At 41.1% G+C, this 24,517-nt stretch overlaps 2 protein-coding genes across 5 annotated transcripts; one reads left to right on the top strand and one right to left on the bottom strand.

Moving 5' to 3' along the window:
• The first annotated feature begins 1,302 nt into the window (after window positions 1-1,302).
• ints13 (integrator complex subunit 13) lies at window positions 1,303-9,703 on the top strand. 2 transcript variants are annotated; one of them, XM_042224142.1, is made up of 18 exons: window positions 1,303-1,773; window positions 2,753-2,986; window positions 3,109-3,183; window positions 3,310-3,512; window positions 4,341-4,421; window positions 4,529-4,619; window positions 4,755-4,883; window positions 5,239-5,262; window positions 6,092-6,176; window positions 6,469-6,561; window positions 7,510-7,599; window positions 7,703-7,881; window positions 7,964-8,128; window positions 8,261-8,415; window positions 8,508-8,738; window positions 8,903-9,033; window positions 9,195-9,330; window positions 9,445-9,703. In XM_042224142.1, the coding sequence occupies exons 1-18, from the start codon at window positions 1,726-1,728 to the stop codon at window positions 9,479-9,481; spliced, it is 2,187 nt and encodes a 728-aa protein (XP_042080076.1). In that variant the 5' UTR covers window positions 1,303-1,725; the 3' UTR covers window positions 9,482-9,703. The 2 variants fall into 2 exon arrangements, with proteins under 2 accessions (XP_042080076.1, XP_005930469.1); XM_005930407.3 differs by lacking the exon at window positions 5,239-5,262 and having other exon boundaries at window positions 1,304-1,773.
• Window positions 9,704-11,937: 2,234 nt separating this feature from the next.
• On the bottom strand, window positions 11,938-23,318 carry LOC102314590. 3 transcript variants are annotated; one of them, XM_005930409.3, is made up of 13 exons: window positions 22,402-23,318; window positions 21,444-21,641; window positions 20,985-21,362; window positions 20,424-20,774; window positions 19,964-20,338; window positions 19,212-19,414; window positions 19,000-19,101; window positions 18,068-18,160; window positions 17,546-17,656; window positions 17,258-17,381; window positions 16,801-17,046; window positions 16,510-16,713; window positions 11,938-12,607 (listed from the first exon to the last, which is right to left on the bottom strand). In XM_005930409.3, exons 1-13 carry the CDS (start codon window positions 22,766-22,768, stop codon window positions 12,576-12,578), a joined length of 2,784 nt encoding a protein of 927 aa, XP_005930471.1. In that variant the 5' UTR covers window positions 22,769-23,318; the 3' UTR covers window positions 11,938-12,575. The 3 variants fall into 3 exon arrangements, with proteins under 3 accessions (XP_005930471.1, XP_014191657.1, XP_014191658.1); XM_014336171.2 differs by lacking the exon at window positions 11,938-12,607 and having other exon boundaries at window positions 12,992-16,713; XM_014336172.2 differs by lacking the exon at window positions 11,938-12,607 and having other exon boundaries at window positions 12,992-16,713; window positions 19,964-20,335.
• Between the last annotated feature and the right edge of the window lie 1,199 nt (window positions 23,319-24,517).

Below are 24,517 nucleotides of genomic sequence, written 5' to 3'. Positions count from 1 at the left end.
GTTCTAAACTATTATAGAGCAAAACAGGGCCCGATGGCTTGGGGATAGAAGCTCCTCTTGAGTCTCTCTGTCCTTGCCCGGATGATGTGAAACTTTCTACCGGATTGCAGAAGTTGGAACAGTTTGTTGCCAGGGTGGGACCGGTCATTCAGTATCTGCGCTGCTCTAGTCCGCGGCAAGAGGGGGCCGGGCCAGAGTTGGAGTCGTCTGAGGTTGGGTGCAGAGCTTGTAGCTCTGAGATTCCGACTGGGCTCCTCTTGTCCAAGTTAAAACCAACTGATCTCTGTTTGTCTTGCTTTGTTCACGGGAATAAGTCTCTGAATCAGCAAGGCCTGCAAGCGCAGACCTAAAAACGATTATGGGATTATATGGAAAGTGTGTCACTCAAACAGTGTTATAATCTCTAGGTGAATACTTCTGGAGTCAGTGCACATGAAAGAAAATCATAGCAGGATGTTGTTTACTACAAATTACAAAATAGGATGTTTTGATACCCAAGGATAACTCTGTTTCCATGCTGTATAGTGTAAAATCAGGCACCTGCATGTATGTATAAGCCAATCTTAACACTAAGTGCCTGCAGTGTTTTCATGAGCATTGCAAGCAACAAGAAAGGAAACAACAAGCCGAACCAACAACCAGCTAATCTGCTGAAAGAGAAAGGGCAATTCTAATGAATATTAAACTGTCCGGGGCAGTACTGGAATCAACAGACAGAAAAGAATATGCATGGCACTGTGTTGGTTAAGAAACAGAAAAAAGTAGGCCTTAAAAAGTTTATTGGAATTTGGTGACCCTGAGAACTGGTCTGTCAATGAGAATTTTAATATATCTTGAAATGCTGATTTACTCAGAAAAAACTCCAGATTTCAGGATACTTGGTCAGTTAGTCAACTTTTGAGAGCTATATAACTCATAACCTTTGAGTTATGAAATTATATATCCTTATATAGTATATATTCTTTAAGTTACATTTAAGTTTTTAACTTACTGATGATGAAAAAGCTTTTTCTTCAGTGGCTTCCATAGAATGAAGAAGAAGAAGAAGAAGAAGAAGAAGAAGAAAACTATACAGTGCACATAAAAGAAGTTTCAGAAGCTTTTAGTAATGACTTTCACGTATTAACACATTCCTTACGTTCACACAAGAGATTATAATCAAAACAATGTCAGACAAGCAAAAACAAACAAAAACAAAACAAATGGGCGGGGGGAAAACTATGCGTGTGACTAATAAATCCAGAAGATGGCAGTAATATAGCGCCACCTCTGTGAGCTGTTTTAGAACGTCAAAGAAGAAGAAGAGGCGGAACACCTCTCAACACATTTCCGCCAATAACAAACCTGCTAGCTTGTAGCAACTTGAACTGTATTGTTTGTGCTTTTTCCCCCCCCAAGTGTCTGCAAAAAAATTGCTAGGCAGCGGTTGTTTGGAAGTTGGTTAATTAGAAGACGTGTTTCCTGGAATTACGCAAATGCTACCATTAACTGTTTAAACCGCCGGTCATAAACGTGAATCAGCAAATAAATGGTTGCGACTGGTGTTAGCTGACAGGCTAACGTGCTGCTCGGTGACATGCTCTTTTTAGCAGGTCGTTGGACGTTCGGATATTAATTAACATGTCCTGAAACGCGTCAGGATCATCGCGCTGCAGACGGAGAGGGGGTTTAACAGTCAGAGTGTGACCTAGAAAAATACAGATACCGGACCTTTTCAGACGATTCATGTTGTTTCCAGACCGGGAAGCGTTACCTTCCCAAGGTTTCCACCAGGTGAGTCAAAATAAATAGCTGTAAAACGGAGGTGGAAATTGACCCAACCTGAATATGAACAGTCATAGAGATTGGTTGTAGTAATATATAATCTATGCGTACTTGGTTTAGGTCATATGAGGTCATAAATGTATTCTTTCTAAGTTTAGCGCATAGGTTTATTTCACTCCAAAGACATCTGGGTTATTTTATCTAGGCTTCTTGGGATGTTTTAACCAGGTTTTGTTTATTAGAAAGCTTGAAGAAGTGTATGTCCCAATTTAGAGATCATTTCCTGTCTTGTGTCTAAATAAGATACAAGACAGGACAAAACATAACAAAACAACTACTTCTTCTTCTGGGTGCTCATCTTCCATCTCACCCCATTGCTGGCATTCACGTCTGTAACATCAACCCTTTGTATCGCTAATCCTGTCTATTTCTTTTCAATCTCACTTAAAATCTTAGCATCTTCAGTTCTGCCACCTCCAGCTTGGCCTTCTGTCTTTTTGTTAGAACCACCATCGTTGAAAAATACATCATAGCAAGTCTCAATACCTGTGAACCTATTCTTCTCACCCCTGATACTCCATCCACTCCACCCTGTCTGCACACTATTCTTCCTATTGCACTTTTAATTAAAGAAAAAAAAACAAGCAGGTTGTATTGGAAAGTGTTGGACTATGTAGAACCACAATAGAGGGGTGTGGCACACTGTCTAAATGTCAACTGTAGGTGTTTTATACTGCTGAGATGTGGTAGTTGCAAAAGCCATAGCATAATGTCCATGTTAAGGATAATAGTAGCCCCAGATCATGCCAGAAATAGACCCTTCTTGGGTTCTTCTAATCTCCTCACTGTAGGGGGTAGGTTCAGGTTGTTCCTTTAATGTGTCAGGGGCCTACATGTTTCCTAACAAAAATAAACAAACAACAAAATATATAGACAGCTAACATTCCTGTCTGGCTCTTTTTTTCTTATGGTTTATCTCACTCTGCAGATTTGCAAAATGAAGATGTTCTCTGTGGCACACAAGACTGTCTTCGTAGTGGATCACTGTCCCTACATGGCAGAGTCCAGTCGTCAGCAGGTGGAGTGTGATGTGCTGACAAAGAGCCGAGCTCAAGGGGTCATTCCTTTGGCCCCGGTGTCAAAGTCTCTGTGGACATGTGCTGTGGAGTGCTCCATGGAGTACTGCCGGATCCTTTATGATGTTTATCCAAAGGACAAACTGGTTAGTGTCTGTTTTTTATTGTTTGTCCATCTAAGTGATATAATTATGAGACTGGGCATGCTGGATGTCCACCTTTTGATGTCATCCGTGCCACTGACATTTTCTGCCTCTTTATTTTCCAGGTTAATTACATTGTGAGTGATTCAGAGTTTCACATACTGAATAGCTGGAGGAGGGAAGATCAGAGCACTCACGAGGTAATCCACTGCACATTTAAACGGAATAAGCTGCCTGAATTGAATTAGTTGCAGTATCTAACATCAACTTTGTCACAATTTAGAGACATTTCCTTTGAACTCAGTGTCTCCCATCTTTCGTCACAGCTCATGTCAGCTCTGGCAGCTGTTGGGCCACCAAACCCTCGCGAGGACCCGGAGTGCTGCAGCATCTTGCATGGCCTGGTAGCTGCAGTGGAGTCATTATGTAAGATCACAGAGCTGCAGCATGAGAAGCGTATCGCTCTGATGGACACAGCTGACAGAGTTGCTAACAGAGGCCGTATTATCTGCCTAACTAATGCTAAAAGGTAAACAGAGGCCACGTGTTCAGTGCTTCAGCTCTTTATTTTGTTTGAGTCATAAGAATAACTTATACAACTGTATCACTGAAAACCTTGCGCAATGTGAGTTAAAGCCATAATAAAACTCTCATCTATACTTGAATGAAGGTTACCACACAGCTAATACAGTGATGGAAAGCCCATAACAGTCAGCTAGAAAAACAGTCTTTTACACGCGGGATACTAAAACATATTGGCTTCACTTATCTGCTGAAGAAGCATGTTTTACCAAATGTGCAAGACATGTTGCACTTCTGGCAAAAAGCATTGTCTGCATCAACTCTAGTGAGGTGTAACCAGGCTTTCTAAACACTTATTTTTTATTTATTTTTTGTTTCCTCATTGTCGCTAAGAGAAGAGTATGTGCTCTTCTGTCACAGGCTCAGAGAGAGAGAGAGGTTTGAATGCATCAAAACAGATGCTGAACAGTTTCTGAACTACCCTAAGTCATTTTTTTTTCAAACCAGTTTTGTCAGGTAATATTTATTTAATTTTTTTAATGATAAGAATGTATCAACGGAAGAATTTTGTTTATAAAAATGGAAACTGCATTGCTTTCTCTCTGAGGTAACATAAAGTAACAAGAGTCAGTATTAGAACCTGCATGTTCAAAAGCTGTCAGATGGATTGGAAGGAGTGCATGTCTGAGGGGGGCTTACATCGAAAATGGGTCCTTTGTCAGCAGATTTACAAACACATGTGCCTCTTTGCAGCCATGTACTCTTGTTACACTTGTCATTTTACTTGTCCATAAATGTCCATAAATTCCTGCTCTTTTTGTTTTTTGTCGTGCAGCGACACACATGTGCGCATGCTGGAAGACTGCATTCAGGAAACTATTATAGAGCAAAACAAGCTGGCAGCAGGCTCAGACAGGTCAGTACGCAGCAAAGAAAGACTTGTCCAGGTGATCCTGACTTGGTTATAAAAAGTGAAACTCTGGTATTGCTTGTAATATTAAAACTCATTGTTGTGGGTTTTAGGCTCATGGCCATCCAGCAGTGTGAGCTGGTTCTAGTTCACATCTACCCACAGGGTGAGGACACACTGGTGTCTGACCGGCCCAAGAAAGAGGTGGGTGAAAAGCTTGACAGTCAACGTTTAATTAAAATCAATCACAATAGAAAGTGTTAACACTGGATTTCACCCAAACCCCATTTAATCTATCACAATCCAGCTTTTCACTGTGTCCCTCTCTTTGTGTCTCAGATCTCTCCTCTGCTCACCAGTGAGGTGCACAGTGTTCGAGCTGGGAGGCACCTGGCCACCAAACTCAACATTTTGGTCCAGCAGCACTTTGACTTGGCCTCCACCACCATAACGAACATCCCCATGAAGGTAAAGGCCATCTTCGTCCTGCCTTTTATCTGCTCTTGCACATCTTTTGCCAAAATGTTGATTAAAATAACATGTTTGTCTTTCCATTCTGCTAGTTTAGAAATCTTTTTTTAGAATACAGTGCACTTCTCACTTTTTTTTTTTTTTATTGGACTGATTGGTTTTATTATTTTTTTTATCCTCTTTTCTCACTCATATCCACATTTTGTTTCTTTGCTTGCTTATAAAGTGTGAACCCTTGCTTCACTAAAATAACCCAATGCACTCTAGTCGCATCTTTTGTTTGATCTCATCTGCATGTCGATGTGACTGTGAACCTGCTGCTGGTTTCATGCTGTATTTTCTGTTTTGCTAGCCCACATTAAATGTTTGCGAACAGGTTAGTACTCTGATCACACACACATCAAACTGAGGAAGGGGGCAGAGTTTGCATCATGTAGTGTGTATATTTTGAGCGTTAGGGTCATGAATTTATCCTGATGTGTCAGTTGGATCAAGTAAAGGACGGGCAACTCTGGTCTCATGTGGACTTACAAAGTTCAAATGTAGTTTTAAAGGGATTTGATTTGTGGGGAAATCTTTTTGGTCTGATTGTAGAGATTATTTTTATGACAAAAACTAAAAGAAAACTTCAGAATTTGTTGCATTCAAGTGTTCATAAGTGGAAACATCTGTGACCAGCGTTGCCTCTTCTGATTTATTAAATTCTGTCAATGTGTAGATGCCCTAAAAGTTTATCAGACTTCCCCTGCTCTCTATCCACCCCTTGAAAACGGTCTCTCTTCCCGAGATCTTCCATTTAGTGTCTCAGTGTGTTCCATTGTGCTTTCTTTTTTTTTTTTTGTAACTAACTAGTTTTTGAGCGCATCTATCCCTTCAATCTGGATTCCAGCTTTTCCAGCTATCCATGTACTGACTTTTTTTTCCAAATTGATAGTAGTGTTGCCCATATTCAGAAGTAAACAAGTCCTATTATCAAAACAAACCTTTTAAACACATCAAAGCATGTTTAAACTGAATAATAATTTCTGCTTTAAAATTTGGGTCATTGAATGAACCGTTTTTCCTTTTACTTTGTTTATCGTTTTGCCCTTTGGGACATGAAATCAGCAGTGTTGATGTGTGTTTGTGCATTTGTGTGAGTTTGAACTTTTTAGGAGCTGACTTCACGCTGACCTTTGTTTGTTAATGTCTCTGTGGGTGGACAGGAAGAGCAGCATGCCAACACATCGGCTAATTATGACGTTGAGCTCTTGCATCACCGAGACGCCCACCTCGAGTTCTTTAAAAGTGGTGAGTGCCCACGTTACAGGTCTGCCTAGCTCTAAATGAGCCAGTTAAACAGGTCAGGAGGTTGAAACTGTTGTTTTCCCATTGTAAGAAATGCTGTTGAAACCTCCAAACCCTGCTACACAAAGTAAAGTATTTCAGAAATCTTGCAAGAATTAGGTGGAGCGTGTGCGTCCTAGCTTCAGTTGGGAGGCGAGGTACAAGCTGGACAGCTCAATGGGCTCCTTGTTGGTGTTTTGAGTTCTTAATCTTCGAAATAAATAAAATATGTCAATGTTGTGTTTGTGTTGTGTAGGAGACTTACACATGGCGGGGACCAGCACTAGAGAAAATGGACTCAAGGAGACGGTTACGTTAAAATGGTGTACTCCACGAACAAACAGCATAGGTGGGAAAAATTGCAACAAAGAATAACCTCAGTCATTCTTCATTTAAAATGTTTTGCAACACCATGCATTGTTGTTGTGTTTTTGTTTTGTTTTTTTAAATCTCATAAACCTATAAGTTATGTACAAAAGTACACAGGAAAAAATACCACGTTTAAACTGAGACATGGTACTGTCTCTTCAAATGAATTCGCTCATTTTCAATTTCATGGCAGCAACACGTCAGTGGTACTTAAAAGAACAAGCTGTTTTACAGCTATTTATTTTAACTGACTAGCAGGTCAATTTTCAGAAAAATTGTAAAAACCTCCACAGTACGTAAGAACAAAAACATTCCGAAAATGTGGAGAAATCTCTGTGCACAAGAGACGAGGCCCTCAGGAACACCACTGGTTACGCTTAGTGACATTTTTCTTGAGTTAGAATATTTATCCTCAAGTCTAATTTAAGCAGCGACATTTGTTCAGTTTATAGTTTTAATGTATTTGTTCTGTTAATTTGCAGACTAGGTATACACAGTATATTGGCAAATATTGGGATTGTGGACTGATATTAGCATTTAGGCAAATAAAAAGGCTTTTAATGATGACAGTGGCTGGTCCTAATATGTTGTCTCAGTGATTTAGAGCTGGAGAAATCAATAAGAACAGAACCATAAGAAACAAAGAAAAACAGAACAGTATCTGACCAGAATTGTATAACCTGTGCATCTCTGTTACAGTGTCCTTCTGGGATCTTGTTATAAAATAACAATAATGGTTGTAATAGACAAATAGTTACCATCTAGGGTAAAAAAAATGAGTCATCAGTGAACGAGGCATTGTTCATTGTAATAGACAAATAGTTACCATCTAGGGTAAAAAAAATGAGTCATCAGTGAACGAGGCATTGTTCATGTTTTATGTTGTAATTAATGGTGATCAAAAGATCTGTTTTTTTTTCCACTTCAGAGCTACATTACTGCACAGGAGCCTATCGCATCTCCCCCACAGATGTCAACAGTCGTCCCTCGTCATGCTTGACCAATTTTCTCCTTAATGGTAAACTGGATTCATCACAATTTGTTTATTTTTTGTGTTGAAGTCCTATTTTTTGACTGTTCCTGCAAACCGCTGATTATTCCTGTTGATGTGCCGATAACAGGTCGGTCCGTGTTGCTGGAGCAACCGAGGAAGTCGGGTTCAAAGGTAATCAGCCACATGCTCAGTAGCCACGGAGGCGAGATTTTCCTGCACGTGCTCAACAGCAACCGCTCCACCCTAGAGGACCCGCCCTCCATCAGCGAGGGCTGTGGAGGCCGTGTGACAGACTACCGCATCACTGTATGTACAGCTCCCATCAGCTGTTCAGAAATATTCAGCAAAGTTGATCTGATGCTAAATGTTTTTTACATTTTTTCCTCAGGATTTTGGTGAATTTATGAGGGAGAACCGGCTCACTCCTGTGTCAGAATCTTCCCACGATCCCTCAGGGAAGCTGCCAGCTGAGAGGGCCAAAGCTCAGCTGGAGCGCCACACTCGATACTGGCCAATGATCATCTCCCAGACGACCATCTTCAACATGCAGGCAGTGAGGCACCATCCAGGAATACTAGTCTTCCTGATTATCAGTGTTCTTTCTTATTTCTACCAAAGATTTGTCTTTTTCCAGTTGGCCCACATCCCCCTTTAGCACACATCTGTGTTGTTTTTGCTCTATTAGGTGGTTCCTCTGGCTAACCTGATAGTAAAAGAGACTTTGACAGATGAGGATGTTCTCACCTGCCAGAAGACCGTTTACAACCTGGTAGATATGGAGAGAAAGAACGACCCACTCCCCATTTCCACTGTAGGATCTAGAGGCAAAGGCCCCAAGAGGTATTACCTCAGTTTTGATCATTTTACACTCCCCAGTCCTGGCTTACCAGCGGAAATCAGCATTAATATTTCCACATAATTATTATCTCCAGGGATGAGCAGTACCGCATAATGTGGAATGAGCTGGAAACATTAGTGAAGACTCACGCCGGGGCGACTGACAGGCACCAGCGAGTTCTGGATTGCATCATCGCCTGCCGCAGCAAACCTCCAGAGGAGGAGGACCGGAAGAAGAGAGGGAGGAAGAGAGAGGAGAGGGAGGACAGGACAGAGAAAAATGGCAGCAAGGAGACAGACGACAAAAGCTGGCAGGACTCGGAGAGGTCAGTAGTGCCCGAGAACCTTCAGTTTGTTTTAGGAAAAATAATTTCGTCTATCATTTTTCCATGTGGATTCACAGCTTATTTTTATTGAGCTTATTGGATACAACAGAGAAGAAAGAGATAAAAGAACCTAACTTTGTGATGTATGCTCCTCTGTCTCAAAGACTAAAGGGATTGATGGATAAAGATGAGCAGGAGTCGGAGGTCATCAAGGATTCCCCAGATTCCCCAGAGCCGCTCAACAAAAAGCCTCGCTTAACCTCAGAGGAGATTCAGCCTCCAGAAAGATCGAAAGGTACCAACAGTTGACACCTGACCTCCTTTCATAATACCATACAGAAGCGCGGATACATTTTCACTAATTTATTGACATTTTATCTCAGTATAAGGCACATTTTTAAAAGAAAATAACACCACACAAACTATTTGTATGTTTTTGATTCGCTGTCTTTGCAGGTCCTGTCTCACTCCTCACTATGTGGAGCAACCGAATCACTGCAGTCAATTCCAGGAAGCATCAAGAGTTTTTTGGAAGAGCCAGTTCTGTGAACAGCAAGTTCGAGTTGTACCAGCACCTCAAAGATGAGAACGGGTGTGTTCAGTCATCTGTGAAAGTGTCATTATGCTGAATGAATACCATTCTTGTTAGTGCGGTTTGTGTTCATGCTCAGGATGTAAAAAAACTTGACATTGTCCTTGCTTACAGGATGGATGTTCATGAAAATGGGAAGGCCACCAGATGATGTTTCCACAGCTCCAGTGCGTCAGCCGTTCTGCAGATGAGATTTTGGACCACAGTGATTTTAAGACTGCCCAAAAAAGGACATCAAATTAAAAGAGATGGTGAACTCTTAACAAGGAATTTCTAATTTTTTTACTCCCAATTTTGTAGTTATGCTGTTCACATGTTGCGTAACACAATAAAAACTGCCAGTAGAGAATGTTGCTGTTGGCTTTTGCACAAATCATGCTCAGTTTTATCTTGTCATTACTTCATTTGTCTATAGAGTATTTTGTTTTTCATTGAGGAAAGATGTCTGCAGTGTTCAGTGTAAGAATCTAAGTAGGAATTCATAAATGTGTGTAACCGTCTGTAAAAGCCAAAATCAGAATAGAATTTGGCCATCTCCTTTCTAGGTCATCTCCTTCAAAAAGCTCTGGAAAATAATTTTAGATTTCTCTCTGGAAATCAGGCTCTGACCACTTACACTTTGCCAGAATACCGAACCGGCGACTTGAATTTAAACCAGAGGAAGAGCAGGAAAGTCACAATGAGAAAAGTCCTGAAAGAAGAATGGGTCCTGGGAGTGTTTTAGCTGTTGGATTTGTGCTAAAAAAAACAAACCCATTCATTCGAAACAACCTGCACATAAAGACTGCGAGGCATTAGGAAAAAGTGGAAGACCACATAGAGGATTCACACAGAGGGATGGTGTCACAGATATGGTGACATTATCGGTTTAAAGAGGTTATTTAAGTGTTGATTCATGAATCACTGATCTTTTGTGATGGGGAGCATTCATTCTCTGAATTCATGGATTTATTTGTGGAACTCATTGCAAACCACACAGTCTTTTTATTTGATTAGTGTGGTTAGTCTGATTTGGCCCATTTCTCACAGGCTGTAATATCATAGAAATGAATTGTTAAAGAATCTAGGTTATTTATGCAGCAGTAATGTGGTGCAGATCCAAGATCAGAGGTGGCAAGTTGCTCAGGCCATGTCTGTCTTGGGCCACAAGGAGGAGATCCTGAGGTGCAACTTGGAGGTCCACTTTTAGAGAAGCACCATGTATCACCATGTAAAACTAGCCAGGCAGCCACAGAGCATCCACCTTATCTACTTTTGGATCCAAAAAGGTTTCGGGGGGATTGTGAAGTGAAAGGGGAAAAAGTGGTGGAACTGACTGCAATGCTGTCAGTGGGAGCGTACGAGATTATGTTCTAGGTTTCATTAAACACAGAAAATAATATTTATGTGAATATGAAAATGTCTGTGGAGAACATGAATATTTAATGGCCGTTTTAAAAGGCATGAGAAAGTGGGCATATTTGGGTTTTGGACTGCTGTTGGACTAAAACTATCGAGGGGGGAAAAAAATCTGTCATTTTAAGCCTCAACAGTTGCGCTGACACATGTCTTATATTTACTACAGCAGCATTTGTTCTTCATGTCGGAAAACTGAGACATCTCAGGCATGATTGGATAGTTAAACTTCTTTACACTGACGGAAAAAAGAGTTTCACCGGACCAGCCGGTTGAAGACCAAAGAGGCTGCACGAGTTTGACGTCTCTCCTCTGAGACTCAAGCCATTTAAAGGTTTGATGAAGAAATGCCAATTGGCAAGACATATATTACAGTAATAGTGACCTGAAGCCCTGAATTTAACGTCTGTGTGCAACAACAGAGATGATAGTATTTGAGAGGGGCTACAGTTAATACCACATTTGGAACAGCAGATGTCTCAGGCTGTTCACTGAAAACGCCAGGCTCTGGGGGTAAGTTGGTTTAATTGTCCTCTATCAGGCCTTCCACTCTGTACATGGCTGATTTTGAGATTAAAGGCTCCAGCTCAGTTTGTCTAGACACGTTCAGCTGATCTAATAATGTGGGCAACGACGCATCCCGAACATCAAATCCTGATTTGTCCCAGATGAAACTGAGGATACATTATGAATTGTATCAGAGTGCTCATCTGGAAACAGCCGAGTAGGTGGTACATTGTTTGATGATGACAGTGCCTGTCATCCTCTTTTGAAAGTAGATGAGAAGCAGACAGGGTCTGTGAAGGGTGGATTTGGCAGTGTTTTAGTCTTTGGAGAGAAAATGCAACACTTCAGCTCAGCCCGCTACAAACAGAAAGAGTGTAATATTATATTTAACCCTGGAATTTAGACTTTATAGATTCAATGTTTTTACATAAATTAACACAGAGAAATTGCTTTTAATTCAACTCGTACACCTTGAGTGATTTTTGGAGCGTTCCAGCTGTTTGCTATTTCATCAACTGCTCTCATTTTTCTTTGGAAAAAAAGGAAAAAAAATTAGCTCAACTTATTCCAACATGATTGCACTGTTCATTCACTATTACAGGTTTCACAGCATAGGTTAACTATCATTTTATAACTATTTATTTTATTATAAATCAACATTGAGAAAGACTGCCATCTGTTATTCACCAACAAAATGTTTGCTGGGAAGTGTTGGAAGATATTTTGTCACTCCTTTGTTTTTCCTTCCCCCTGGCAAACATTTCAATGTTGAATAACTGTAGGCTGTTGGTCTGCTGACATTACCACAATGTCGGTTCAAGGTGGTCATCCACCCATCCATCCATCAAAATTCCCTAACTCTCATGCTGCCATTATAATTACTAGAATAACAACTCAGAGGTGCAATCATAGCTTAAAAAGTGACTGTGTTAGTGTGGTGTTGTAATCAATCTTTATGTGATTCTCAATAAAAAGGTAACACAGTGATCTGTTTTCCACGTGTCCTATGCTTGTCGTATTTTTCTGACTACATTAGGCCACATATGTCCCTCCATTCATTCATCCACTGAACTCCATTCAGCTGTGGGCTCTCTTTCAAACAAGGTCAAGTCATTACAACATATGATCTGAATGACTAAGAACCTGGAACAATCCTACATAGTCATATAGAAGTCAACAGCAGCACACTTACCACGTGATTGGCTCTCTGAGTCAGTGTGGTTTGTTCTGTAAGATTCTGTCTAGAGGGGGGTTTCCATCTTATGAGGTCTCGGGGTCAGACAAGTGGTGAGCGGTTCTCCGCTGATCGCCCTCTGTGGCAGCTTGGAAGTAAGAGGTTGAGGTCAGCCGCAGTGAGGGGTGAATACTGTGTGGTCTACAGGATGGAAACAGTGTTGAGAGAGCTTTGGTATTGCAACTTTCCCAGTCATTATATGAGTCTTGGACTTTGAAATTGGAAACTTGAATTCCTGCCTTTTGGGGTACATTTAGGTACAAAAAAAAGAAGCAAATATCTTGGGTCTATAGTGTGACTGCAATTTCTTCTGTGCAATAAGCTGGCTGATTAAGAGTTCTTATATTTGCGTGGACAGTGTATGTTGGCTTAGCTAAATCAGACAGTCATTCCTCATCTTAGCAATGAGAAGGCCCCAGAAGCTGAGCAACCCAATCTCCCATGGCATCTTGCTTCTCAGCAAGCTCACCTTGCCTATAAACTCGGGGTTTCTCTTGTTTTAGTAAGTGAAAACAGGGGGACAAAACTGAGGAGCAAATGCAGGCATAATTCAAGAGTCGCAGAATGTCGGCCCAGACGATCCTCTCCCTCTCAAAGCAGGACAAAATGTCTCTATTAGAGACGGAGGCAAAACAAACTTATTTTTATTGACTTTAAATATCTCTGGCAATATTCCAAAGATAAAGTGATGCTACTAAAAAGGATTTTCAAATTTCCCACCCTCTTACCATGCTGAGCTCTTCTCAGTCACTCTTTTGTTCAGCATTAGCTGATAAAAGTGGGCAGTGCACTTCTCTCCATTGCAAGACACTTTCATGTGGTATCCTGCAATCCTTTATCAAAGGCAGCGCAGATAGGCTGTTGGTTTATTGACTGAATATCATCCAGTGGGTCAAAGTGTTATTTCCATCAGCCAGTGATAGCTGGAGGTCAAAGGTAAACTTGATGTTTAGCAGTCTGGGAGACCAACACTTCTGGTTTCAAACCTCCTGGTGATCAGTTAATCAATTAACAGCACCTGGCTGCTACTTACCCTCTTAATTCCTGTGGAAGCAGTAAAGGTGTACCTATTAATTATTTATACTGCATTTAACGCCCATCTACTTGAAATTATATCAAGAAATATTAAATATATGGTTGCTTTTTGGTTTGAGTTCTTGCATAAACAACATTGATCATACCAACTACACTTACCATGGTTATGTTAAGTATGACATGTATTTGTGTGTCTGTCTTTATGTAATGGTCGTGTAGCCCAGTTTCTGGAAATAAGCAGAATGCGTAGGAGGTGCCAGGTGCTGTCAGGTGTCAATTTCACACCAAATTTCACACCCTGCTCAACATTTTCTAAAGACCACACAGGTAAATAAAAATAAACAGTCTTATAAATCTGTAAGCAAAACAGTTCCTTCCAATATTTTTCATGAAAACATCATTTATTTCAACTCCTGATAAAATCCTTTTTGGAGTTCATGGCTGCGACTGTATATTCCACTGGCTAAAGATGAGACGAATCTGTCTTGTGTGGATGCTTCACCACATTTGAGGCTGTAATATCTTCAAGAATGTGATTTACAAACAGGTGGGTATCAGTTTTTAACATGACCAGTATTTGTGGTATGGTTTGGGGGTTTGGTAATTTTTCATAATGGGCAAATTGAAAAATGTTGCAGCTCTGTTGTGTCAAATCAAGAGTCTTCATATGCATTGCTGCTACAGCTTCTATATCTATTCCCAATGTCACCCATAAACATCCATAAATCTAAATTTTAGGCATCAAAAAACTGGATTGTTGTGGTGGTTAAGGTTTCAGTCATCCTGTGTGGACTGATGGGAGCAGGCCATGCTATGACAAGTTCCGTTCATCTGTTCTGGATCGTCAATGCAGATGTTTTGTATTCAATGAGTCCCCCCCAGGTGATATGTATATTCTTCTTACCCTGCTGGGTGACCCGGTACTGGGCCTGTTGTGGCTTTGTGTTGGGTGTATTGCTAAGAACTCTGGGTGGGGAACCTCTGATAGGCCTACCTTACGTCCTGCCTCTGCCATGGGACAACATCCAGGAGGACGGCCACCAATATCACCTGTTTTCTTTTCGCACTGCCATTATGCTCATCAACACTGGAACTATTTTACTAATATCACAACTCACTGAGTGGCTGTATGAGAAGAGCTTTCTGAAAACGAATCCTCATACCGACTACAACATAAACTACACAGCACCAGTCCTGGTGTCTCAGTGTCTCACTGATCCTCTTAAAAGCACTAAAGAAAGGGAAAATTGTTGTGATGCAATTTTCATGGCAGGAAATAAGCACAAGTGGAAAACAGGCCTCTGAAATAAATCATTTGGAGACCTAAGAGTCACATATGTTTCACATTTTTCAAACTGCTAAAATTTATTAATGTTTTTATTATACAGATTAATGTTTCAGAATGACATTTGGTTGTGCATTGTGAATTTCTTTGTGTCTTGTTTTCCTTTGAAAACATTGTGTTGATGAGACAAAGAGAAGCAGCGGATCAGACGTTGAACCAGAGATCAAGAACATCTGTGGAGAATCTTGATTTAGATATTAGATATTTAGATAGTTGACTATTTAGAGATTTTGTTCTTATAATTTGGCTGAACTTACCTTCTGATAACTATACACTTATGAACCCAAATAAAATTGACATTTAAACTTTTGTTATTTGATTTTTACTCAAAGTAGCAACAGCTTTTATTCATTAACAAATAACTTCAGTTTGTAGCTCACACAAACTTTTAAAGTTACCTGTGTGCTAACTGGACTGTTTATGGAATATTAGCTTTACATAGTTTTCAAAAACATTTGCCTAAAACCCAACAGCTCCCCAGTTTGAGACCAGGAGGAGACACAAAATGTGCCCTCGGTATTACAGAAGTAGCCAAAAGAAACACAGAGTTACATCGTTTCCAGCAATTAAGCTGGTTCTTTAAGCAATAGTGGAGTTACAATAAGTGAATGAGAACTTTTAAACTCAACTGCTGAAACTAAAATATTTTACACTGCCATTCTTTTAAAGGAGACCTATTATGCTCATTTTAAGCTCCATATTTTTTTTTTATCACAGATACTGTTAGAGCAGCTTTGAATGACTTGTAGTTGAAAATATACGTTATATATCTCTGTGCAGCCTCTTAGTTTAGTCACTGTTAGCTCTCTGTTGGCTCCTCTGACTGTTTGCCCCTTGTGGGTTTGCTCTAAATGACATCATAAAGATCCAAGAGAGGAAAAAAACCCCATTGGTGCAAGCCAAGCATTTATAGCAGTCTAAAGCCTGAGGTTTTGGCTTCTTTGTCTGTTTGAACGCTGACCTCACAACTTGAAAATTTGGACAGAAAATAAGTGGTAGCATAATAGGTCCCCTTTAAATCATTTGTGAGTCTCAGCATGTGTTTTGAAAGTTTCCTCTTGCCGGAATATTTTACCACACTTCAAACACTGGAAAGACTTTTTGCTCGAGTGTATCACCAGGTGTCTTTTCTGCGCTCTCAAAGTGCGGAAGGACTTCGGACACAGCGAGCACCTATATGGACTCTCCCCCGTGTGCTGGCGGGTGTGAACGGTCAGCAGGCACTTTGCGATGAAGCCTTTCCTGCAGTGTTTGCACGTGTATGGCCGCTCGCCTGTGTGAAACCTCATGTGAAGCCTCAGCTCCCCAGAGGACAGAAAAGCCTTCCCGCACTCGGTACACAGATAGTTCTTTTCCCCTCGGTGCATGCGCATGTGTCTCGACAGATGCTGGATTGATGTTTTTCCGCATATGGGACATTTGTATCGGCGGTCTCCTGTGTGTATACGGACGTGCAGAGCAAGGATATTTGAAGACCTAAAGCCTTGACCGCAGTACGAACACAGATATGGAGTCTCGCCTGTGTGAATCCGACGGTGCACAGTCAGCGACCACTTGGAGGAGTACTTCTTGTCACACTTGTCACAGTGGAATGGAAGAGTGTGTGTTTTAATGTGGCTGGTTAGGGCTGATACATCCTTAAAGACCTTCCCGCAATACTCACAAGTGTCCGTTATCCTCCTCATCTTAGGAGTGAACGTTTGATCTTTGACTCTCTGAAAGACGCAGTCTTTCCCAGGATCTGTGATGGGATTAGATTCCTGGATCAGATGCTCTTCTCTGATGTGCCTGAGAAGTCCTGACACATGGCTGTCAGAGTAGGGACACAGAGAGCAGGTCTGCAGCTGCATAGGTGCACAATTTAAATCTGAAAATGGGAAGATAATGAGGACTCATAAGAATGTGGAAATTCAATGGAAAACAGTTATTCTCAAAGGCGTCAGTGCTTGCATACCCGAGCAGTATGAAGATGCCATGCCATCGCTTTGTTCATGTTTTAACTTTAGGCCTTTAATTTCTTTCCCACAGTCCTTCACAGGTGCTTTGCAGTCAGCTGGCTCTTCGGCCTCGCTGTAATCAAACTGTCTTTCATCTTTGCTGCTTGAAAGCTCATCCAGTTGTGCTGAAACATGCTGGAAGTTTCCTTTGGGATTAAACAACAGCTTTGGCAAAAACATATTCTCGTCAGCCTGAGAACAGCCTATGAGAGACAGAAAAACTCACATTAAATACTGATGTGCAGCCTTCCTAATACAAGTTTTGTTGTATTCCAATATATTTAACTTCTGAATAGTTTTATTTCCAGGCTGAAAATTTTAAACTTGAGTTAATTTTGAAGCTTATTTACTTATTAACAGTTTAGCAAGCCCAGTCAGCTGATCATATTTTAACCAGGGTAGTAACCTATTCACATTTGCTTGCGTTTCCTGACTGTTGCTGATGGAAGTTCAGTAGCGCCTTCAGCTGATCAGGTTCCAGAATAAGCCGTGCACATTCTTCTGTGAGAGAGGGAGCGGAGCTGAGCCACTGTGCAGTCTGTGAAAGGTTTGCAAAACACTTCATGAGAATGCGGTGCACAATCAACAGAATAAAGCATGCTGACACATTACGGATCAATTTGCATTCAGTAGTTTGCTTAAGGTCATGGAGCACTACAGTGTGTGTGTATTGATATGAAAGACCACACATTTAAACCTTACCTGTCTAATATCAGGGATTGGTAAGAGATTATCCAGCCTGGAGATGAATTTCCACACCAAAGTTTGCAATGTGACATCATACTGTTTGCCATAGTATATGGAGAAGACCTCCTAGAACAAATGGGAAAAAGGTCATTTCATCTCACTTTACCAAATTTGAAACAACTCTCCAACTCAGATTTGTCCAGTGGATAAACCCTTCTTCACAGGAATTTTGCAAAATGTCTGGATAATCCAGTTAATCAAGATAATCTAGTTTTCTAGTTAAACAACATCATTCTTCCATAATGATAGCAAGGACTGGAAATCTTTGTGTAATTCCTATTAAGACGTGTATCTTTGTCCTGGATGTTTTTCATGAAAGTCTGAGATGGTAAAGTGGAAAGAACTGAACTAACAAACTGAAACATGAACTTGTTGCAAAAACTGAAATGGAAAAAATAGTTGAGCTCTTTCTTCTCAAATAAAGTTCACTCATTACATATTTTTCAATTATGATAACTGTGTTACTGTGCATCTCACCTTATAAAACCTCTGTCTCTCCTCTGGGTCCTCCAGTATGGCATGAACAACCTCCACAAAGTTGGACTTTGAATTTTCCAGCTCGGTGGCATCCTGTCAAATGGTGTCAAAGACAAACATGTTTAACATGTATATGCTGGGTTCTTTAAACATAAAAAATTGTAATCATTTGATAATTGATAATGGAGTGTGAGAAATGTGCTGAGATCTGGTCAATGTGTATTATAGCTGAAGGACACAGCCCACAGTCTCAGGATTAAACATTTGGAGGCTACTTTTAATTTGTACAGAAATATTAAATAAACAGAGTTTTCAATTTGAATATGTGAAAGTAAACTAGGATTTTAAAAAACAAACAAACATCAAAAGAGTTTATTCAAAGCTCAAAAGCTCAGTGAAACATCAGTAATAAATATGCTATGAAAAAAGCAGGGAAAAAAAAATCAAAGAAGCTCAGCATAACTGAACAAACATGGGACCAACGCTGAGCTTAAATGGGAAAGGCGTGTTCAGTGTCTCAGGCGAAGTATAGACTAGCCCTACTTTTTAAATGTTCAAGGGGGTTAAGGAAGGAATGTTACTTAATTTGCGCAGGCAAAGAGCAAAGGTGCAAAATAGGGGTGCAAAGACTGAATGAATGCATGTTATACACATGTTAATTTACCATTTGATAACAACGGGGCATCCATTTAATGACCACTGTGCTTGCAAAATGGGAAATCGAAATAACTGATGCGACTACTTCTTTGTTGTTTGCTTATTTTCATATTTCACTAAGGTCAGTTGAGAAACACGATTGTTTTTGATTTCAGAAAAGAGCTGGAAGCCAACCTAATTTCATCATTTGTGCTAAATTCTCTGGTAAAGACATTTTTAAAAGTCTGAAAGAACATAAAATGTATACAGAGTGAAACTGTACCCGAGAAACCTACCTCCTGTTCACAGCTTAAGGTGAGGTCTCGGATGACATTCAGGTGGGGCTGGATATTCAGCAGGTCAGTCGTGTTCTCGCTGAGACACAACTCCAGCACAAGCTGAAAGAGACATTTTCAAATGCTAATTAATGATCTACACTAATTAAGTATTTTCCCCCTTAGTTTGTTGTTGAATATTCATAAAATATACTCTAATGTGGGCCTCTCACCCTGGCTCTCAGTCTGAGTAGGAGTTGCACTCTCTCTCTGGTTGTCAGCAGCTCTGGAGCCACCTCCGTCACTAACTTCACCAGCTCCTCCACCTTTCTGTACTGCGCCACATTACAACACTGAACCACCTGCCAGGCAAAGGCGCACATCAGTCGCAGAGTTGGAACGAGGAGGCACAACGAGGAGACGGACAAACGGCAACCTGCAGAGAGAATAAGAAAGACTGAAAAATCTAAATTAACAAACAAACGAAATTGGCATATTTAATTATCAAGCTATTATTTTGTGTCTGTAAAGTCTAAAAAGAGCATGTTTTAAATTGCAGGAAGTGAAAGCAGAGTTAGTGGATTGAGAAAAGGTTAGTTGATGTGTATGAAAGCAGGGGGAGGCTTTGAGATTTGCTCCCTGGCTTGTTTTTAATTATTACCGTGTTACAACAAGGTTGTTTGGAATTCACAGGGTGAATGCTTTGCAGGAATGCAGCGTTGAGTTTCTATTCATGGATCCTGCATAGTTTAGGTGGAGCTGATCTTGCTTAAGAGGTGTCTTCAGTTGTGGAAGGTCATTTAATCCGTAAACAATTAATTGTAAAAATAACACAAATATTTGATCGTACTGTAACTCACTTTACTGAAAGCTACAGCAAATTTAGTCATCTTGGCTGCGATAATCCCTTCCACACAGAGACCCACATCCCATCATGTTTACTGCAGCTGCCACTGTAAAGTGAATAAACAGGAGCTCATTTTACCCTCCGCTGTGTCAGGTAGGCTCTGATGTGATGTCTGCAGAGATGCACGCTGTGAATCTCTGACTGGTTTAGTTTCAGTCTCTGTCTTGCTGCGACTGAGGACTTTATCCATGATGGCAAACCATCTGCTTTTTTGCTTTTCCGGGTCTTCCTGTGCCTTGATCCTTCTGTACTTTTGTGTCAGGAGTGCTATTTTCGACCTGCATTGACTCGTGGTCTTATCAAAACCCTGAGTGGCGAGCTCGGAGCTCAGCTGAGCAAAGGCTCTCTCGTTTCTCGGATTTGATCGAAGCTGCTCCTGGACGCTTTCCTCTGCCCATCGACTGAGCAGAACTCTGACTTCGTCTGGTGTCCAAACAGCCCGCAATTTATCTGCTGGAATCAAAAAAAGAATATAGCAACAGATCAGCAAATTTTTTTCTGCACAAAACTATTTATTATTAAGTTTTAAACAACTTACCATCCACGTGCTCATGTTCTGGTGATTTAGGCTTTTTCTGCACAACGCATGAATTCACCTCTTTCAAAGTTGCTCCATCAGCGTCAAAAACACTATCCAAAATAGCAAACCAGTCGCCTTTAACAACTCCATATGGCTCCATGTGCTTAATTTTTTTGTACTCCTCTTTAAGCTCATTCACTTTGACGCTGCACTGACGTGGTGTCTTGTTAAACCCCACCAGTGATAGCTCACTGCTGAGGTACGTGAAAACCTGATCGCTCGCTGCGGTGAGAAGCTGTTTCTGAATGTTTGGTTGTGCCCAAAGTGTCACCAGCACTTGGACTTCATCAGGCAACCACGGCGTTTCATCTGAAAATGCACAGAAATTTAAGAATTAAAAAAAGTGCATGAATTATGACTTATGTTTACCTAAGAAACACAAAAATATTATTTATTATAGAATTAAAAGTAATCAATTTGAGAGATAACTTGTCAAAACCACAGTTATGAGGACACAGTTAGGTCAATAACTACTCTTAATGGTAGGAGTATAGTCATAGTAGTTTATTTCCAACTTACCATCTGTATCCACATCCAGGACAACGGCCTGTACAGCTAGGGAGTGCACTGTAGAGGAATTCTGCACTGTCTGTGAACGCTTGGCTGTGAGAGCCTGGGAACTGAGGACTTCATCCATAATGGCAAACCACACACTGCTGCTTCCACCCCTGTATTGGCCGTTCTTGATCCTCTTGTACTCCTGCTTTAGCTTTTTGATCTTCTCCCTGCATTTCTTTGGTGCTTTGTTAAAACCGAGCAAGGCCAGTTTGGAACTGAGACAAGTGTAAACTTTATTATTTCTCACGTTGAGGAGAAGCTCCCGTTGAACCTCGGGGTTTGCCCAAAGCGTCAGCAATGCTTGGACCTCTTTACTCGACCAACAACACAAGGGGGTGTCTGTGAAAGTAACAGAAAATTATTTATTCAAGCCGTAAAGCAGCCTTACTTGTAAATACGTTTGGCTTGATAACTACTTGCCTTTGATTGATGTTTGTACAGCAGTGGAGGTGACTGGATTGCTTGTAGAAGGACCATCAAATTCATGAAGCTGAACAGAATAGAAAGAAGATACTTGTGGAATCCCTGCAGGACAAGCTTTTGGTCTGGGCAGAGTGAGTTGCAGTGAATGGGTGGATGTCGTACAGCTTTCTGGAGTGTCTGTTACAGCGGGTGGACCTTAAAGAGACAAATGACTAATTAAAATTGGCAAAGCTGGGAAGTTAATGTGTTATTCAGTACTGTCCAAAAGTCTTGAGCCACCCTCAGTTTCTTTGTTTTTCTATGTAAGTGCCTTCTCTCTCAAATTCACGCACATTCATAGTCCGATGGATGCATCGGAGAGCAACTTGGGGTTACTCCAAAGACATTTGGCATGCAGACTGAGGATTGATCATTAGAAAGAGTAGTAGCTCTACCTCATGAGCTACAGGCACCCCATATAAGGCATAACAGAGTTTGTGCAGTTCTAAGGTGCTTGAAAGTCAATATTTGATATGACCATCTTTATTCCTCAACACACCTTTTACTCTCTTATGCAAGCCTTCTTTTGGAAATTAAATGAAGAAAAAAACTTTTTCTCTGAATATGGTCAGGTCTGGATTCAAAATAAGTGAAAAAGCAGCCAGTGCCCAGAGAAAAAGTTCAGAAAACCTGGAAAACTGTTGCTAAAGACCACTTTTTAAAAAAAATTAAGAGGTGAGGAGTGACTCAAGCCTTTTGCACAGTAATGAGCAGCAAAAACATTAAACAGAAACTATAACAAAACAGCTTGCATCAAGTTCAACAGCTCAGTATACTAAAATACAATATAACATACAAAAACAAACTAAACAGACAGTAAAATAGAGAAGAGAAGCAAGAATCCATATAAAATCTAACTGCTGTTAGTATTTGCTGTACTTTGCATCTGTATTTAATTTATTTCTCTCCAACTTACTTGCTTCCACATCAGGAACCATGACTTCCAGTACCACAGAAGACGGCTGCTCTCTGCTCTGTGTCCGGGCACTCTTGTCACCCATGATAGTGTCCATAGCATCATACCACCTGAAGGTCTTTGTGGCTGCCTCACTCCTTTCACCGTGTCTCCTCGTGTTTCTGTATTCCTGTTTAAGTTTCTTTATCTTGGCTCTGCACTGTTTAGCAGAGCGGCTTATTCCCAGAGCAGCCAACCTGCCTGACATCTCCCTGTAAACGGTCTCGTTTCTGAAGGATTCCTCCAGGTCACGCTGGATTTTCTCCTCTGACCACACACCGATAAGCGCTCGGGTCTCTTCATGAGACCAGTGCACCAGCGGCTCCATGATCTCTCCTTCCTTGCAGTTCAGAAATCCAGAGCAACTAAGAGAAGCTGGAATGTTTTCACTTTTTTTTTCAACATGGCGCTCCTTCCTCCTGTCGCCTAAATGACGTCACCTCATTGGAGCCAGTGAAGTGGAGCGTTGCCTAGATACGGCTCGGCTGAGGGCGGAGATAGTGGTTGATTACGGTTTGGCTCGTATAGCGGACCAGAGGCGTGCCATCCTGGGCCAGTGGAAATGCGCGGTTAGGTGCCACATTGGTGACGGAAACCGCCCCGTAGTTATGGACTGAACTGAGACCAGTGTTGCCAACTTAGCGACTTTGTCGCTATATTTAGCGACCTTTTTTCTAAAAAGCGACTAGCGACAAATCTGGCGACTTTTTCTGGTGTTATTGGAGACTTTATGACGACTTTTTGGCGTGAAAGCGCATATCGCTCTTACTCTCAATAAGCAGCGGGTGCTGCTGCGGTGGGCACCTCGCCCGTGCCAAAGCTCACAGGCCAAGGATAGTCCTCCCCCAGCGGCTATCAGGGCAGGAGATGTTCACACCTATGCGTCCAAACTGCAAATGAATCGCGCATGAGCGAAGCCGCTGCTCCCGCACTGACTGTAATGCAGTCAGTTCTTCTTTTACTGTTATGTTGTTTTGTGGAGCACAAGGTTTATATCTACTTATAAACACACACACACAAGGTAACGCCACCAGAGTGCCTATTTCGGGTCACTTTTGCCGGTCCAAGCCCGGAAAAGGAGCAGGGTTGGAATTGTTACATTAAAAAAAAACAATAATTGCTAAAATAAATTTAATTTGTAGTTCTAAATAAATTATAAATGCATTTAAGACGTTTTTTTACTGACTTTATGTCTCTTCCACGATATTATTTCTCTCTCCAACAGGGTAGGTTACAATACATTAGCATGACCAATTATATTAGCATGACCAATTATGCTAATTAGATGACGATGACGTCATTTAGCGACTTCTAGCGACTTTTAGGACAGCCAATAGTGATTTCCCTTACTGAGGAATTGGCAACACTGGACGGCACCGCGACAGGGCGTTTCCATGAAGTTAAAAAAGAGCAAGCGGCATCATTTTTCGGTTGGAAGTGGCACACTTAAAATCCGACGGTTTCTTTAGTTATGGTTCCGGCGATATATATAAATAAATAAAATAGGAGGACCTGTAAGCGGTTTTACCGTGCTGTCGTACAAATGGTTACAAGAAAGCGAGCTAGCTGTTCCTGGACCACTGTCTTTAATAGGAGGCTTACTATACAGTCACATAAAACTAGGTTTAAAACGATCGTGGCTCAAGAGTTGGGAGTTCGCCTTGTAATCGGAAGGTTGCCGGTTCGAGCCCCGGCTTGGACAGTCTCGGTCGTTGTGTCCTTGGGCAAGACACTTCACCCGTTGCCTACTGGTGGTGGTCAGAGGGCCCGGTGGCGCCAGTGTCCGGCAGCCTCGCCTCTGTCAGTGCGCCCCAGGGTGGCTGTGGCTACATTGTAGCTTGCCATCACCAGTGTGTGAATGGGTGGATGACAGGTTGTGTAAAGCGCTTTGGGACTAGAAAAGCGCTATATAAATACAGACCATTTACCATAAAACATTTTTAACATGAATGGGAAACGGTTGCAGCAATTTATTGAAACATATGAAAACATACTTGGTAATATAATAAAAAAAAAGCAAAAAAAGACTTCAGACACAGTCTGAACTATATATAGTATATTACACTAAGAATATAAA

The sequence above is a fragment of the Haplochromis burtoni genome, unplaced genomic scaffold (genome assembly GCF_018398535.1).
Source record: "Haplochromis burtoni strain Fernald_Lab_line unplaced genomic scaffold, NCSU_Asbu1 Contig_129, whole genome shotgun sequence".
In the NCBI taxonomy this organism is placed as follows: Eukaryota; Metazoa; Chordata; class Actinopteri; order Cichliformes; family Cichlidae; genus Haplochromis; species Haplochromis burtoni.
The sequence above is the reverse complement of the archived record's forward strand: the minus strand, read 5'-3'. Positions and strand labels throughout refer to the sequence as shown.

What these genes read in the sequence shown, in the direction of transcription:
- ints13 (XM_042224142.1), top strand. Translation starts at nt 1,726, where the DNA reads ATGTTGTTTCCAGACCGGGAAGCGTTACCTTCCCAAGGTTTCCACCAG. An exon ending in CTTCCCAAGGTTTCCACCAG is followed by an intron (nt 1,774 to 2,752) that starts GTGAGTCAAAAT and finishes CTCACTCTGCAG; the next exon opens with ATTTGCAAAATGAAGATGTT. An exon ending in CCTCGAGTTCTTTAAAAGTG is followed by an intron (nt 6,177 to 6,468) that starts GTGAGTGCCCAC and finishes TGTGTTGTGTAG; the next exon opens with GAGACTTACACATGGCGGGG.
- LOC102314590 (XM_014336171.2), bottom strand. Translation starts at nt 22,768, where the DNA reads ATGGAGCCGCTGGTGCACTGGTCTCATGAAGAGACCCGAGCGCTTATC. An exon ending in CCTGGATGTGGATACAGATG is followed by an intron (nt 20,775 to 20,984) that starts GTAAGTTGGAAA and finishes GTGCATTTTCAG; the next exon opens with ATGAAACGCCGTGGTTGCCT. An exon ending in AGAACATGAGCACGTGGATG is followed by an intron (nt 20,339 to 20,423) that starts GTAAGTTGTTTA and finishes TTTTGATTCCAG; the next exon opens with CAGATAAATTGCGGGCTGTT.